The 14,954-nt window shown below is 44.2% G+C and overlaps 1 protein-coding gene across 2 annotated transcripts in view; it reads left to right on the forward strand.

Moving 5' to 3' along the window:
• The window catches only part of LOC137616274 (ankyrin repeat and SOCS box protein 1-like), a 111,614-nt gene that overhangs the window by 30,933 nt on the left and 65,727 nt on the right, over positions 1-14,954 (forward strand). For both annotated transcript variants that reach the window (XM_068345899.1, XM_068345900.1), the window contains exon 4: positions 9,022-9,120. In XM_068345899.1, the coding sequence (XP_068202000.1) occupies positions 9,022-9,120 (99 nt within the window). The remainder of the gene's footprint in view (positions 1-9,021; positions 9,121-14,954) is intronic.

Raw genomic sequence — 14,954 nt, forward strand, 5'->3', positions numbered from 1 at the left:
TCTCCTGGTCATTGTACAGTATATGAACACGTTACCCTTATAGGGCTTAGTGCTCTGTTTTTTCTTTATCACTTTCACTAACAGCGCTTTCAGTATTTTGTGGTTTATGGCTAGTTCTATTGGTGTTCATGCCCTGGTGGCCCCTTCATGAGCCATTCGATGTCGACCCGCATGACATGGCAAGAGATGTTCTATGAAATCCTCATGGGAGTGCTGTAGGTGGCCAACAGCAGAGTTGTATCGAGACCTGCTGGAACTTCTCTTGGACATTCCAAGAGAACTTTTAGAATGGCCAAACCTGCTTTTTAACCACACATAAGAAAGTTCCACGAAGTAGTGCACTGTCTATCCCTTCACGGCTGGAAACTATTCTGCATCTCCTCCGAAAGACGAGTTTTTCGGGTCCAATTGCAAAACAACCTTCCGGACACTTCTGAAAGTTGTCCACAGCAGTGGTACCATGCCAAATGGAATGTCTTCTGTGATTGGTGTTGAAGGGGTAATATTGCTCCACCCAAGGCTACTATTCCCGATTACCGACTTTTTATTATTCCTGAGTAACGAGAAGTCCCTTTCAGTCACTTTGGTAAAGGGCCAATGCTTGGCCTTGAGCCATATTTTCAAACTGAAAGGGCTTGATCTATTCTCGTCATGGGAGTTTTCTGCTCTCATTAAGAGCTCTGAACAGACTTGTCCTCTGCAAGAGCTGAAACTCCCCTCTTGGGATTTGACAAAGATCCTTAAAGAAAACCCCCTATGAACCCTTACATAAAGCCTTGGACAGTGATCTTACCCTGAAAACTTTCTCCTTACCTAAGCTACAACCAAGAGTGTCAGTGAACTTTACATCGTCATCGGCGCCCACTCGTGTCCGAGTATTGGGTTCTGTCATTAGCCATCAGCCTCCTATCTATGGGGTGGGTGCTTATGTCTGATGTGGCTGTTAAGTCCTAGTCTGTGGTGGAAGAGTCGCGGACAGTGTTCACAAGGGAGGGTAGGTGGTGGGCGGGGTTGTTCTAATCGCTCTCTCCTTCTTCTCCTCCTAGCCTCCTCATTTTGTCTCCTCCTGTCCTCTCCTCGAAGTCCACGGTGCCATGGTGTACAGTACTCCTCCAGGTTTTCCTGTCCCTGGCTGTTTCTTCCCATGAGGAAGGATCGATGTCAGTTAGAGCCAGGGTGCGCTTTAGTTGATCTTTATAGCGCATTTTTGGGGCTCCTCGTGGTCTGGTGCCCTGGGTCAGTTCTCCGTAGAATATTTTCTTTGGCAGCCTAGATGGATCCATCCTATGCACGTGTCCTATCCAGCGGAGGCAGTGGTGGATGATGGTGGCCTCCACGCTGGTCAGCGAGGCACGTTCTAAGACTTCAATGTTGGTGGTGTGGCTCTCCCAGGGGATTTTCAAGATCTGCCTCAGTTTCATTTGTTGGAAGCGTTCTAGGTTTTTGATATCGTTTCTATATAGCATCCATGTTTCACATGCATACAGGAGCGTGGAGAGGACTACTGCCCTGAACACCATTATTTTGGTGGTCATTGTCAGTGCGTGGTTGTTAAATACGCGGCAGTTGAATCGGCCAAAGGCGGAGTGGGCTGCCCTGATCCTGTTCTCCACGTCCTTTTTGCTTGTGGGAGCTGATGTTAGGATGCTCCCTAGGTAGGAGAACTGGTCCACCTGTTCTAACGGTTGGTCATTCACTGTGGTATTGAAGTTTGGGAGCATCAGTCCTGGTGGATGTTGGACGAGGGTCTTGGTTTTGTCTGTGTTGACTTGCATCCCAAAACGTTCATAGGCAGAGTTGTATGCATCAGCTAACGACTGCAGGTCCTCTGCCGTCTGACCTGGGGTGGCATTGTCTTCAGCATACTGCAGTTCCTGCACTGAACACAAGGTGGTCTTGGTTCTGGCGCTGAGTCTAGCGAGGTTGAAAGCGCCTCCATCCATGCGGAAACTTAGGTCTGGGGGAATCTCGTTGAGCATTGCTACGGTGTATAGCGAGAAAAACGGTGGGGCCAGAACACAGCCCTGCTTCAGGCCGCCCGTTGATGGGGAATGGGTCTGAAAGAGAGTTCTGGTGGCAGACTCTCCCAACCATTCCGTCATGGAGGGCACGCACCAGCTTGACAAAATCGGGTGGGCAGCCATATCTTTTGAGGACAGCCCACATGGCAGGTTGAGGTACTTTGTCGAAGGCCTTTTTCAAATCCCAGAAGATGAACATTATGGGCTGTTGTTGTTTGAGGCTCTTCTCTTGTAGTTGTCGCGCACAGAAGATCATGTCTATGGTCCCGCGGGAAGGTCGAAAGCCGCACTGGGACTCTGGCAGGACGTCTTCTGCGAGAATAAGGAGGCGGTCAAGGAGAATCCGAGCGAAAATCTTACTCGCGATGCTTAGTAGTGATATTCCCCGGTAGTTGTTGCAGTTCTCCCTGTCTCCCTTCTTGAAGATGGTAATGATGTTTGCATCGCGGAAGTCACTGGGGAGGGTCTTAGTCTCCCATATTTTCAGTATAAGGAGCATCAAACGGTTCCTCAAACTGGGGCCACCGTGAATGAGGAGCTCCAACGGGATGTTGTCTGGCCCTGGGGCTTTGCCGGGCTTCATGCGCTGCAGGGCCTTGTTGAAGTCATGGATGGAGGGTGGTAGTGCCATCCAGTGACGGATGGGATGCTGCGGGGTCATTCGCAGGAGATCGTCTGGGGTGTCTGCTTGGTCATTGAGGAGGTTCTCAAAGTGAGACCTCCACCTGGCCAGGATGCCCTCGCTGTCGGTGATGGTCGTGGCCCCATCCGCGTCCTTTAGGCTGCCCACTGATGACCGTGTGGGACCGAATATTTCCTTTGTTGCTGCATAGAAGCTGCGCAGGTCACGTTGGTCAGCGAAACTCTGTATTTCTGCAGCTTTTCTTTGCCACCAGGTGTTCTGGGCTTCACGGATCCCTCTTTGGCAACCAGCTTCAGCCACCTTGTGAGCACATTTGTTAGCTGCTGTTGGTTGGTTTTTCAAAGTCAGGCGTGCTTGTCGTTTGGTTTCAATGAGAAGAGAGATGGTAGCATCATTCTCATCAAACCAATCCTGCCGTTTCTTGGTGGTGTAGCCTAGTGTTTCCTCCGCGGCACAGGCCATGGCGTTTCTGAGGGTGGTCCAGTGGTGCTCAACAGTGGCCTGACCCACGGGGTCTACGAGGTGTTGTTCGCAGGCCTCCTTGTAGTTCTGTGCCACCTGTGGGTTGCGGAGCTTACTACAATCAAAGCGTTTGTGTGGTACGCTGTCAGGTGCCCTTCTGGGTGGTCGTAGGGTCGTCACGGAGAGTCGGGAGATGAGGAGTCTGTGGTGCGTCCAGCAATCGTCCGCTCCGGGCATGGATCGGGTGATGCGGACGTCTCTTCGGTCTCTGGCTCTGGTCAGGACGTAGTCCAGGGTGTGCCAGTGTTTAGACCGTGGGTGTCTCCATGTGGTCTTTTGTCGCTTTGGTAACTGGAAGATGGTGTTGGTTACTACAAGTTGGTGTTCTGCACACAGACCCAGTAGGAGTTGGCCATTGGCGTTGCAATTTCCAATGCCATGGCGGCCGATGATTCCCTCCCACAGGCGATGGTCTTTGCCTACTTGGGCATTAAAGTCGCCAAGCACAACGAGCTTGTCATTGGCGGGCACTGCCTGGATGGTGCGGTCGAGCTGGGTGTAGAAGGCAGCTTTGTCATCATTGGTTGAGGTCATAGTCGGGGCGTAGACAGAGATCAGGGTGAGGTGTCTGTCCCGCGTGATGGGGATGCGGACAGTCATCAGGCGCTAACTGATGGCCTTGGGAGCGAGGTTGTGCTGCTGCTCTAGCTGGGAACGGATGGCGAAGCCGACACCGTGGATGCGAGGCTCCTCTAGGGCCTTGCCTTTCCAGAAGATGGTGTATCCTGTTCCAGCTTCCCTGATGTTGCCCTCTTCGGGTAGTCTGGTCTCGCTAAGAGCCGCCACATCAACATTGAAGCGGGCTAGCTCCTTGCAGACGAGGGCTGTACGTCGTTCCGGGCAGTTGGTGTTCGTCACTTCTTGAAGGGTGCGGATGTTCCACGCACCTAAGGTTAATATTTTTTTCTTGTTGTTTCGACCGCATTAGTGGGATGTCCGCCAGCCGCGGTGAGCTGACCAGACGGGTTTGCCGTGTCCGATGTTTACCCCACCTTTTCTAGGGGCCTCCCCATGTGGGGTGGGCTGCAGTGTCCTCAATAGGCCAGCCCAGTCACGGGTCCAGCTGCCGAACTCTGGTGTCACGGCACCGTCACCTGAGAGCGACTGAATCTTAGACTCGCCGCCTGTGTGCAGTCGTGGGCTAAGGGCTTCCAGCTATCCAGGCCTGCCCCCTTCACCCACGGTGCTGTCGCCTCAGGACTTGGTGATGATGATGATGATGGTGAGAAAGAGATGAAGAAGGGTGGAGGAAACGACAGAATGCCAGTAGCTGGGTATATTGTTTCGGGTGGTCGTGGCTTTGCAACGGCCACGCGCACACACTTAGTCTACATCGTTTTCACCGCGGCTCAAGACATATGAGACAGGCGGCTTCTCCGATGTTGGTTGCATCGGGCTGCCGGGTTCTTGTTATGTCAAGGCCCGCCTTGTTGCCTGCCCGACAGGCATTGCCCTTGTTTGATTTGATGTTGGAGTTTTCCTTCTCCTAGCCTTTGCCTATCTTAAATAAAGGAGAAGGCCTACTTGGTAGGTTACTCTAGTCTAAATTTGCACTATGGGTTAGGTCTGGCTTTTTACCATAAGTACATTTTCTGGCATTTCGTATTTTCAAAGACATTTTGTTCGCAAGAAAAGATATAGCTCTAGAAGCTTTCTGAAAAAATTTATCTATTAACCCTTTTACCCCCAAAGGATGTACTGGTACGTTTCACAAAAGCCATCCCTTTACCCCCATAGACGTACTGGTACGACCTTGCAAAAAAATGCTATACAGATTTTTTTTTTCATATTTTTGATAATCTTTTGAGAAAATTCAGGCATTTTCCAAGAGAATGAGACCAACCTGACCTCTCTATGACAAAAATTAAGAATGTTAGAGCAATTCAAAAAAATTATACTGCAAAATGTGCTGGGAAAAAAATAACCCCCTGGGGGTTAAGGGTTGGAAATTTCCAAATAGCCTAGGGGTGAAAGGGTTAACTGCTTTTATTTTTCTTATTTTGTTGTTACTTTGATATTTTTCTTACTACAATAGCATATGTGCTGTATTAAAATATTTTTTTCATATATAAGTCATTACAATATTGTATTTTAGAAAATAATTTTTTAAAGGATTTTGTTGACTTCTTACCAGAATTATAGAAAATCTTAATTTTCTAGATTGATAATAAGAATTCTGCAGAACACACAATCCTCAGGGAATGCCTGTCTATATATCAACCAATGTAGGTTAAATGATTCAAAAGAGTAATATATGCTGATTTTATTCAGTACGACTGAACATTTCAGTATAACTGAAAGCAATGTTGTTAAGAGAGGCAATCATTTTTCAAAATGATGTTTAACAACAATCTTACAGCAATAAAAACAAAGAAGTTACTACAATACTACTTATACATAATAATCCTATTAGACCTTTTATGAATTAAAATAAAACCGGTGAATACCCTGAGATATTTCTTGAATCCTATACCCCTCCCACAACCTCTCTCAAAATAACTTGAAACACATAGAAGCATATCTATCAACGTTATACTATCCTTCTCTATCACGATTAATCCCGTTCTCATTTCAGGAAATCTTATTACAAGCTGCCATGAAAGGAATGTCGATCATCTGATGACAAAATCAAAGCCTTGAACAACCAGGCAGAGTACCTGTGCATTTAAATACAGAGATGATTATCTCAACATACATATAAACTATTATATTGTATAAAAATTTAACAGTGTACTGTACTGTATATTACATACTATGAAATCTTATGCTCCAGATGGTGGAAGGAACTGATCTTTTCTTTTGTTCCCTAATTTGTGGCCAAAATTCAGAATCCAGCAGAAAATTATTTCAGATTTAACTCACTATTTTCTCTCAAAGAGGTGACTGAGGACACAGATAATCTGATACTCTGTCCCCTAAGAGCAATCCGAAAATGTAAAGAGCTGCTCATTTTAGACCTCAAATTTTTAACTTATTTGTAAGCAGAGGTCACTTCAAAAAGAAAGTGTCCAGAAATACTATTTCCTTTTGACTAAGGGAAACTATCATGAGAGCATATATATCCTCAGGGGAAGCATTGCCTTGGCTCACCCCTTAGAGAAAATGGTATCTGTGGTCATGCCTCAACCCTAGCATTCCGCAAGAACCCCTCGGTAGCTCAAGTTCTCAGCGCCGGCGTCTGGAAGAGGCAAAATACTTACATGGATCACTACCTGAAAGATTGCACTCAAAGATCATTGGACACTTCTTAGGCCCTGTTGTTGCGGCTCAAGGGACACCTAACTGTTTTAATAAAGAGGTTTCAGTTATTCTCAGCATTATAAGGGTATTAATTTTCATTAAGTCTGGATGTGATCATGATTGGACCTGAAGCTCTCACTTGGAACAATTCCTGACGCAAGTAAGATTAATATGCTTTGTTCAGATATTTTCTATTTGTATTTGATGTACAGTAATATATTATTGTGACAATGTTCATTTACGATCCAGCTAAACAAGCCATAATTTATCTACCTCTTGACTATTCACTTATAGTAGCTGTAAATGTCGGAGAGAGAGAGAGTGATCAACTCTTAGCAGAGACCCCCCCCCAAGAAGACCCATTTAAATGAGTCAGAAGTTTGTATCCGCGTAGGAATAAACTACAAATTTTAAAAACAATTTGTGCTTTTCCTAGCTATACAAACCTGAGTCATTTATTCAAAGGTCCGGCCTTAACCACCATGCAAGCCTTTTACCAGTATTTAGTGATGTAAGCCATTCAAGTAAAGCATAGTGCCACCTACGTGCCTAGCAAACTATTATTATGTAATCAACCCATTTTCATTTTTGATTGTCAGGTCATAGAAAACAAAACTAGGAATAACCCATTTAAATGACTCAGGTTTGTATCTAGAAAAAATACAAATTGTTTAAAAATTTTGTAGTATCCAGGATGTGTCAATGCACTTTGGTCTTGTAGAAGAGCAAAAGTCATGACTCCTGTCACCCTCCTAACAATCTGATGATTATTATTATTATTTTTATTATTATATTATTATTACTCACTAAGCTACAACCCTAGTTGGTAAAGCAGGATGCTAGCCCAAGGGCTCCAACCATGAAAGTAGCCTAGTGAGGAAAGGAAATAAGGAAAAACTACGAGAGAAGTTTAAGAGGAATAATAACATTGAAATAAATTTTTCATGTATAAACTATAAAAACTTCAAAATAACATGAGGATGAAAACTTCTAATTAACAAGAGGAAGAGAAACATAATAGAATAGTGTGCCAGAGTGTACCCTCAAGCAAGAGATCTCTATCCCAAGACAGTGGAAGACTATGGTACAGATGCTCTGGCATACCCAAGACTAGAGAACAATGGTTTGATTTTGAAGTGTCCTTCTCCTAGAAGAGCTGCTTACCATAGCTAAAGAGTCACTTCTACTTTTACCAAGAGGAAAGTAGCCACTGAGCTATTACAGTGCAGTAGTTAACCCCTTGGGTGAAGAAGAACAGTTTGGTAATTTCAGTGTTGTCAGGTATATGTGGACAGAGGAGAATGTGGAAAGAATAGGCCAGACTATTTGATATATGTGTAGGCAAAAGGAAAACGAGCCGTAACCAGAGAGAGGGATGTAATACTGTCTGGCCAGTCAAAGGACCCAATAAATCTCCAGCGGTAGTATCTCAATGGGTGGCTGCTGCCTTAGCCAACTTACTACTGTACCTGTAAAGCCTAATCCTGGTGTCTCATAAATTAAATACAAGTAAACTTGGAAAACCTAATTGTCTAGTAGGCACCAAGAAAGTTCACTTACATTCTGGCTCTTTTGTAACTTGAGGTTTCAGAAAAATCTATATCCAGCAGTTCATTGGTTGCCCTATTTAGCCTATTTTCTTCAGATTTGGCTATGAACAGCAACCAGAATTTAATTCTACAAGTCCAAAATGCTGATTTGATATTGGAGAGAATTTTACAAATTATGAATTATTGTTCTAGTGCTTCCTATTTTGTTTTACCTAAATATATAGGTAACTGGTTTAGTCATCAAGTATTGAATTCTCTTTTTAGTAGATATTCTGAATTTTTAGACAAAATCCTTTTGCCAAGGGCTGCAAATGCAAACTGCCAGGAGACTTCTCAAACCTGCAGGGCTTGCATCATACTTAGTACACATAACAGTTTTTCCTAAATAAACAAGAGGTGTACTGTATGCAATTTTATACATGTTTAAGAAATTGCTTCTCCTTGAGACATCAAAGATTTATTTTGTTCTTTTGTTTATTAAAGTACAACACCCTTATCTTAAATACACTCTTCTTTGTTGTTATGAATGAGTAAATAAAGGGGTTTATATCCATGAAAAATAAAGATTACTTTCATATTATATACTATATTTCGATACCCTAAAAATATGATCGGTTCATATTACCAGTACTGCACCAAAAATTGTGATCACTTCTCTTCCCTATCAAAATGCAAGTCTGTCATATTAAAAAAGAATAATAATATGCATGTCTGTCTGAGAACCTTGGAGTTCTTTAGAAAATCTTCATGTTTCCTAAAGATGCAATTATTTCATACTGGATGTAGGCCTACATCTCTTAGCATTACTGATGGTGTTTTAATTATGTCAGGAAGTTTTTTTTTAACTTTTTAGTTTTATTATATCTCCTCTCATCCAACCAACCTGATTAGCCCATTACTACTCCAATTAAGGCTGTTTCATATTCTTTGCCAACAGATCAAGTCATTTAAATGAGTGTTTATATGTCATGTAACTTTTAGAATAATTAAAAGGATTTTAAATTCCTTTTGATGGAAGCTCTTAAATTTATTCATAAATGCACAGGTTCTTCTTGAACGAGGAGCTAATCCGGATGGAAGCCGTAAAAATCGATGTACTCCTTTACTGATAGCTGTAAGAGATGGATTTTCAGAAGGAGTTAAGGTAAGATTATAAATTATCTTTATGTGATAATTCATGGTAACATAATATAGTGTTCGTATAGTTCACAAAACCCAAGTACATGAAGACTTTGTCAAAACTAGAAATCAACTAATTTTGAATGCTATGTTACATCAATAAAGCTTACCTTACGGTCATTGTGCTTTAATCATCGTAGCCTCCAGCTTCCCAACTTTTAACATAGAAGCCAATTGCTACCAAGAACTTCATATAATGTAGGTCATCTGAACTGTGTATGTTGTTAGTAGAATTTTAGGAAGTTAAAAGGTAGGAGAATTTCAGGAAGTTAAAAGGTAAGAGAATTTTAGAAGGTAAAAGGTATGAGAAATTTAGGAAGTTAAAAGATAGGAGAGTTTTAGGAAGTTAAAAGATAGGAGAGTTTTAGGAAGTTAAAAGGTATCCCATTTCTAGTTTTATTTTAGGTATATACCAAATTGTGACTGAATCTTTGTGACATTTTCCTGCAAATTTGGATGGAGAATAATTCCTACCCCATTGCTCTATATATCTTCCCTTGTGTAATGCAATTTGTATCCTTCCCCAAGCTTTCTTGCATTTTTCCCCTTCCATTTAGTCTCCTGCATACATAGAATGATAATTTTCCTTCTCTGCATGACACCAGTTAACTCTCTTCCCTTTCCTGTGAGATTACCAACATTCCAATTGGCAATTCTCATCTCTCCATGGAATGTTTTATTACAATAACAAATGTTTGAAACTCAAGGCCTCATTTATAGGTTGCTCATAATTTCTGTATAGGATAGCTATGTTGTCTTTGAGACTTCTTTCTTTACATTACATTTGTTTATGTTTTCCAGACTTTTTCTCAGAGGAGTCTCTGAAATAACGTACTTGGTAACTTCCCAATATTTGATGATTTAATTTTTTGTCTTGCATGTCTGCCAGTTTTGATCTGTGGTTTCACATGGTAAATGTAAGTATTGTAGAATTCTTTACTATTTTTATTATTGAGAGTTCATAAATTTTTTCTACAAAAAATGCATAGCCTTATTTTATGAAAACAGCAAAGTAATTATCTATATTGTTAATATACTAACAAAACTGTTATCAGTTGCTAGTAATAGTAATGAGTATACCATGAGGGGAGTCTAGTGCCATTGCCACTTTTGCTTCTTTGTTCCTATGCAAATATAAATAGAAAATAACTTTAGCGTGAGCTGGAATAGCCATGAATTCATTAACAAGGCACTCTTTATGGTTAACGACAGGTGTGTCGAGTCAAGCCACTTTTGACGTTGGCTGCAACCAGTATGGATGTTTGTTGCTGCGCTTTTGGATTTTTTCTTACTGTGGCTTGTTACTCTATTTTTTCAATATTAAACTTACCCGATGATCATATAGCTGTCAGCTCTGCTGCCCGACAGAAAAACCTACGGGCGGAATACGCCAGCGATCGCTATACAGGTGGGGGTGTACATCAACAGCGCCATCTGTCAAGTAGGTACTCAAGTACTCGATGTCAACATAGAACCAATTTTCTCTCTGTCGTGCCACTGGCAAGACCTACTAAATACGCTGTTACTAACTGGATTTGTTTTCACAACGATTTGGTGAAGTACACTATTCCAGTTTTGAGCTTTCGCTATTCAGGGGTTTTATCTTCATTTCAAAACTTGAACTCGTTTTGGATAGATTTAATTTTGGTGACGAAGAGAGTATGGACTCTCTTTCACTTTTAAATGGCCGACTCTTCCCTTAGACGGAAGTGTGTTTAGGTTTTTGGTAATTTTGCTTAACACGTTATAGATCTATATATTTTATATCTCTCCGCCTTTATAGGCCTCTTCGATTAACTTTCCATTTATTATAAACTTATAACAATAAATTTTTATGTTTGTTTATATGCGACCTTTCCTGATAGTAGGCGGTCCTAACTTGGAACCGAAGTTAATTAACATTGAGCCCGTTATATCGTATTTATACCTTTAAAGAATTTAATACTTTTTAAATTTTAATGTTTTATGAAAGAATTTCTTTGATAGTCTCGTACTGTTTTCAAAGATGAACTAACGTTTAGTTTTTAGTCTACGCAGTTGTTGACGTTCAGGACGTTCAACATGCGCTCTATCGTTACGATAGAGAGAGAGTGATCACGGTTTCACTTTGCAGTAAGAGTAAACCGATTCTGGCGTTTCGTTCATTCTTTCTTAGCTTAAATGGTTTAAATTCTAAATTGAAGGAATTTCTTATTTGGAAAACCTTTCAGTTTTTTCCTTTAGCAAATAACATGTGTTAACGATATATAATTGGGCTCTTCTCTCAGGTACGAAATCAAGAGAGAAAGAGAGAGAGAGAGATAGAGACGGAGGGAGAGAGAGGAGAATAAACGTTTCGTTCAAGCTGGTAACGTTGTTCTCGTTTTTTACTCTCCTCCCTAGTCGCTGTAGGGGAAGAAGGTAAAACGTTTCTAGGGTTTTATTCTTGTTCCCAGGCTATGTGCGGTGAGAGATTGTAAACGTAGTTTATTTGATCTAGTGTTTAGTCTCTTTCCCAGCCACTGAATTCTTTATCTTTTTATATGTTTTCTGTTGCATTGTACGACTGTTTTCGCAATTACTACCTTTTGAAGGATAGGATTGCGTGTTTCAGGTAGAAATCAGTTAAAGTTTCGATTTCAGTGAAATAAGTGCAAAACAGAAAATCAAAGTGATAAAGTGATATGCGCAAAGTGTTACAGTGTTGCGTCCGAGGGTTCGTCTGTTCGTGCCAGTCGTTCACCTAGTCCGGGACCTCTTACAAGCTCCCAAGCCCAGGGGAGAAGTAATGTCGAACGACTTATGGGTTCCACAGGCCTTGATCAACGAACAGACGTTTTTTCCCTCCGTGGTTTCGGGCGTATCTACCCAAGATCGCCCCACCCACACAAAGACGAGAGAGCCCATTTATTCCTCGTCTGCGGAAGAGGTTTCTCGTAAGAAACCATGGAACACATCTCGCAGCTTTTTAAGTGCAAGTCGGTCCCTTCCGCGCAAGTCCAACGGCCCAGGTGTAGCCACTGGGTCAGTTCGGACTCGCTGCAGTCATCCGACGACTGCACACCTCCCTAGAGAGGCAAGGTGGTACCGCAACAGGCAGTAACTCCGTCTGTTGCCGCACCAGCTGTTTTAGACCCTCAGTCACAACGGACAGTAGCTCCGTCTGTTGCCGCACCAGCTGTTTTAGACCCTCAGTCACAACGGACAGTAGCTCCGTCTGTTGCCGCTTTTGTAGACCCTAAGTGGTCTTTACTGCAGTCTATGCAGACTCAGTTAGCTGCGGTTATGCAGGAGTTTCGTGCGGAGAAGGTTGACACTGCTCCCGTTAGCCTACAACCTGCCACGGTTGTGCGCCCAGCTCACGCTGAGTGAGGCTGCCTGCTCCCACACTCCGGCTGCGGAGAGCTCCACCACCGATGCGCAGTCGACCCTGCCAGACGCATGTTGACGTTAGCCGACGTGCGGCACCCTCCGTTGACATGCGTGAGCTACCGCATCAGCAGTGGGAAGGTGGAGTCAAGCTGCCGTGTTTTGACGCGATGCGTTAGTTTCCGCAACCCACGGCAGTCCCCACCACGCACCACCACTCCGCTTTGGTTGTTGCCTGCTCCCACACTCCGACTGCGGAGAAGGTTGACGATGCACCCGTTTGCCTACAACCTGCCACGGTTGTGCGCCCAGCAGACGCTGCGGCTGCCTGCTCCCACACTCTTGTTGTGAGAGCTCCTCCTCCCATGCGCAGTCGACCCTGCCAGACGCATGCTGACTCCCACAGACACACGGAGCACTCCGGTGCCGTGCGTGAGCTACCTCAAGCTGCCGTGTTTTGACACGGTGTGTCAGCCTCCGCAACCCACTGTGGTTACCGCCACTCGCCCGCAGCAGACTAGTCAGTCAGGAGTTGAGGCTTCCCCACACAGCTTTGGTTGTTGCCAGCTCACAGACTGTCAAGCAGTTACATGACGTTGCCTTCTGGTCTGCTACTAATGCACCAGTGCTGTATGTCCTCACGCACCTGTTGTGGTTGACAGTTCAGTTTTTTGACAGTTCACAGACTGTCAGGCAGTTACATAACGTTGCCTTCTGGTCTGCTGCTAATGCACCAGTGCTGTATGTCCTCACGCACCTGTTGTGGTTGACAGTTCAGTTTTTGACAGTTCACAGACTGTCAAGCAGTTACATAACGTTGCCTTCTGGTCTGCTGCTTATGCACCAGTGAGACCCTCACTGAGATAACCTAGCTTTTCTCGGACATGGTTCCTGTAGATGAGAAAGTGCTGTTCTCCCTCCTACTGATATTCCTTTGAGGACTCTGTCATTTGGAGAGGAGCCTTAAGCTGCTTAGCCTCCTATGGACTTTAATTAAAGCATAACAAGGCTTCCAGGGATGGTAAATGGTTCCGCTTCAGTCGCTAACCCCGTCTGTTGCCACACCTGCTCCTGTAGACCCTAATGGGCTTTGCTGCAAGACATGCAGTCCAAGCTTGTGTCCTTGATAGAGGATTTTTTACGGAGAAGAACCTTCTGGCCAACAACCTTCCTACCGGTTGGTTGTGCGCCCTGTTGACGCTGAGGTATCCTACTCGCGTCCGCCAGTTGAGGTGGTTCCTCCACCGATGCGACCCAGTGTGGGTTGCCAGTCGCACGTTGATGTTAAGCGACTCTCGGAGGTGGTTGTGGACGTTCAGTGTGTCACTAGGAAGACGTTCAACAACCAGCAGAGGTGACTTGTTGTGACGCAGTGCGTCAACCTCAGCAACCCGGTAGGGGGTTGACTGCACAACCCAGACAGTCTAGACAGTTTCGGGTTGACGCTGTACTTCCTCGCGTCCCCATGGTTGACAGTTCACAGACTGTGCAGCAGTACCATGATATTGTGTCCGGCTCCGTCACGCATCCACCAGTGCGACCGGATTCAGCGAGTCAGACGTTGCCCACTCCGTTGCCGTTTCCTCATCAGTTTCGGATGAGGAACCCTCTGATGAGGACGTTGCTGAACAAGACGATCAACCCCCAGCCCTGCTATCCATCCAGAAGATGCTGAAGAAGGAACGCTGCCCTGTCAGGCTGTGGATGAGTCTGGTTAGGACACTGTCATCCGTGGTTCAATTTGTGTCACTTGGAAGACTACACCTCCGTCCTCTTCTGTTTCATCTAGCTTTTCACTGGAAAAGGACAAGACGCTAGAAGCGGTCTCCATCCCGGTTTCCGGAAAGATAAAGTCTGGTCTGACTTGGTGAAAGGACTTTATCAACCTTTGAAAGGGTCTTCCCCTGACTGTTCAGACTCCCAACCACGTTCTCTTCTCGGACGCATCGGACGTAGGCTGGGGTGCGACATTAGGCGGTAGGGAATGCTCGGGATTATGGAACTCGAGTCAAAGGACAATGCATTTCAACTGCTAGAAGCTACTGGCAGTACGTCTGACCTGGAAAAGCTTCAGGTCTCTCCTTCAAGGCAAAGTGGTGGAGGTGAACACGGACAACACCCTGCTTTGACGTACATCTCCAAGCAAGGAGGGACCTACTCTCTGACATGGTACGAGTTCGCAAGAGACCTCCTCACCTGGTCAACAGGTCTAGACTTTTCACTAGTAACGAGGTTCATCCAAGGCAACTTGAATGTCATAGCAGATTGTCTCAGTAGGAAGGGACAAATAATTCCAACAGATTGGACCCTCCACAAGGATGTATGCAAGAGACTTTGGACCACCTGGGGCCAGCCAACCATAGATCTCTTCGCAACCTCGATGACCAAGAGGCTCCCAATAGTTTGCTCACCTATCCCGGACCCAGCAGTAGTTCATATAGATGCCTTTCT

The sequence above is a fragment of the Palaemon carinicauda genome, chromosome 22 (assembly GCF_036898095.1).
Source record: "Palaemon carinicauda isolate YSFRI2023 chromosome 22, ASM3689809v2, whole genome shotgun sequence".
Taxonomy (NCBI): domain Eukaryota; kingdom Metazoa; phylum Arthropoda; class Malacostraca; order Decapoda; family Palaemonidae; genus Palaemon; species Palaemon carinicauda.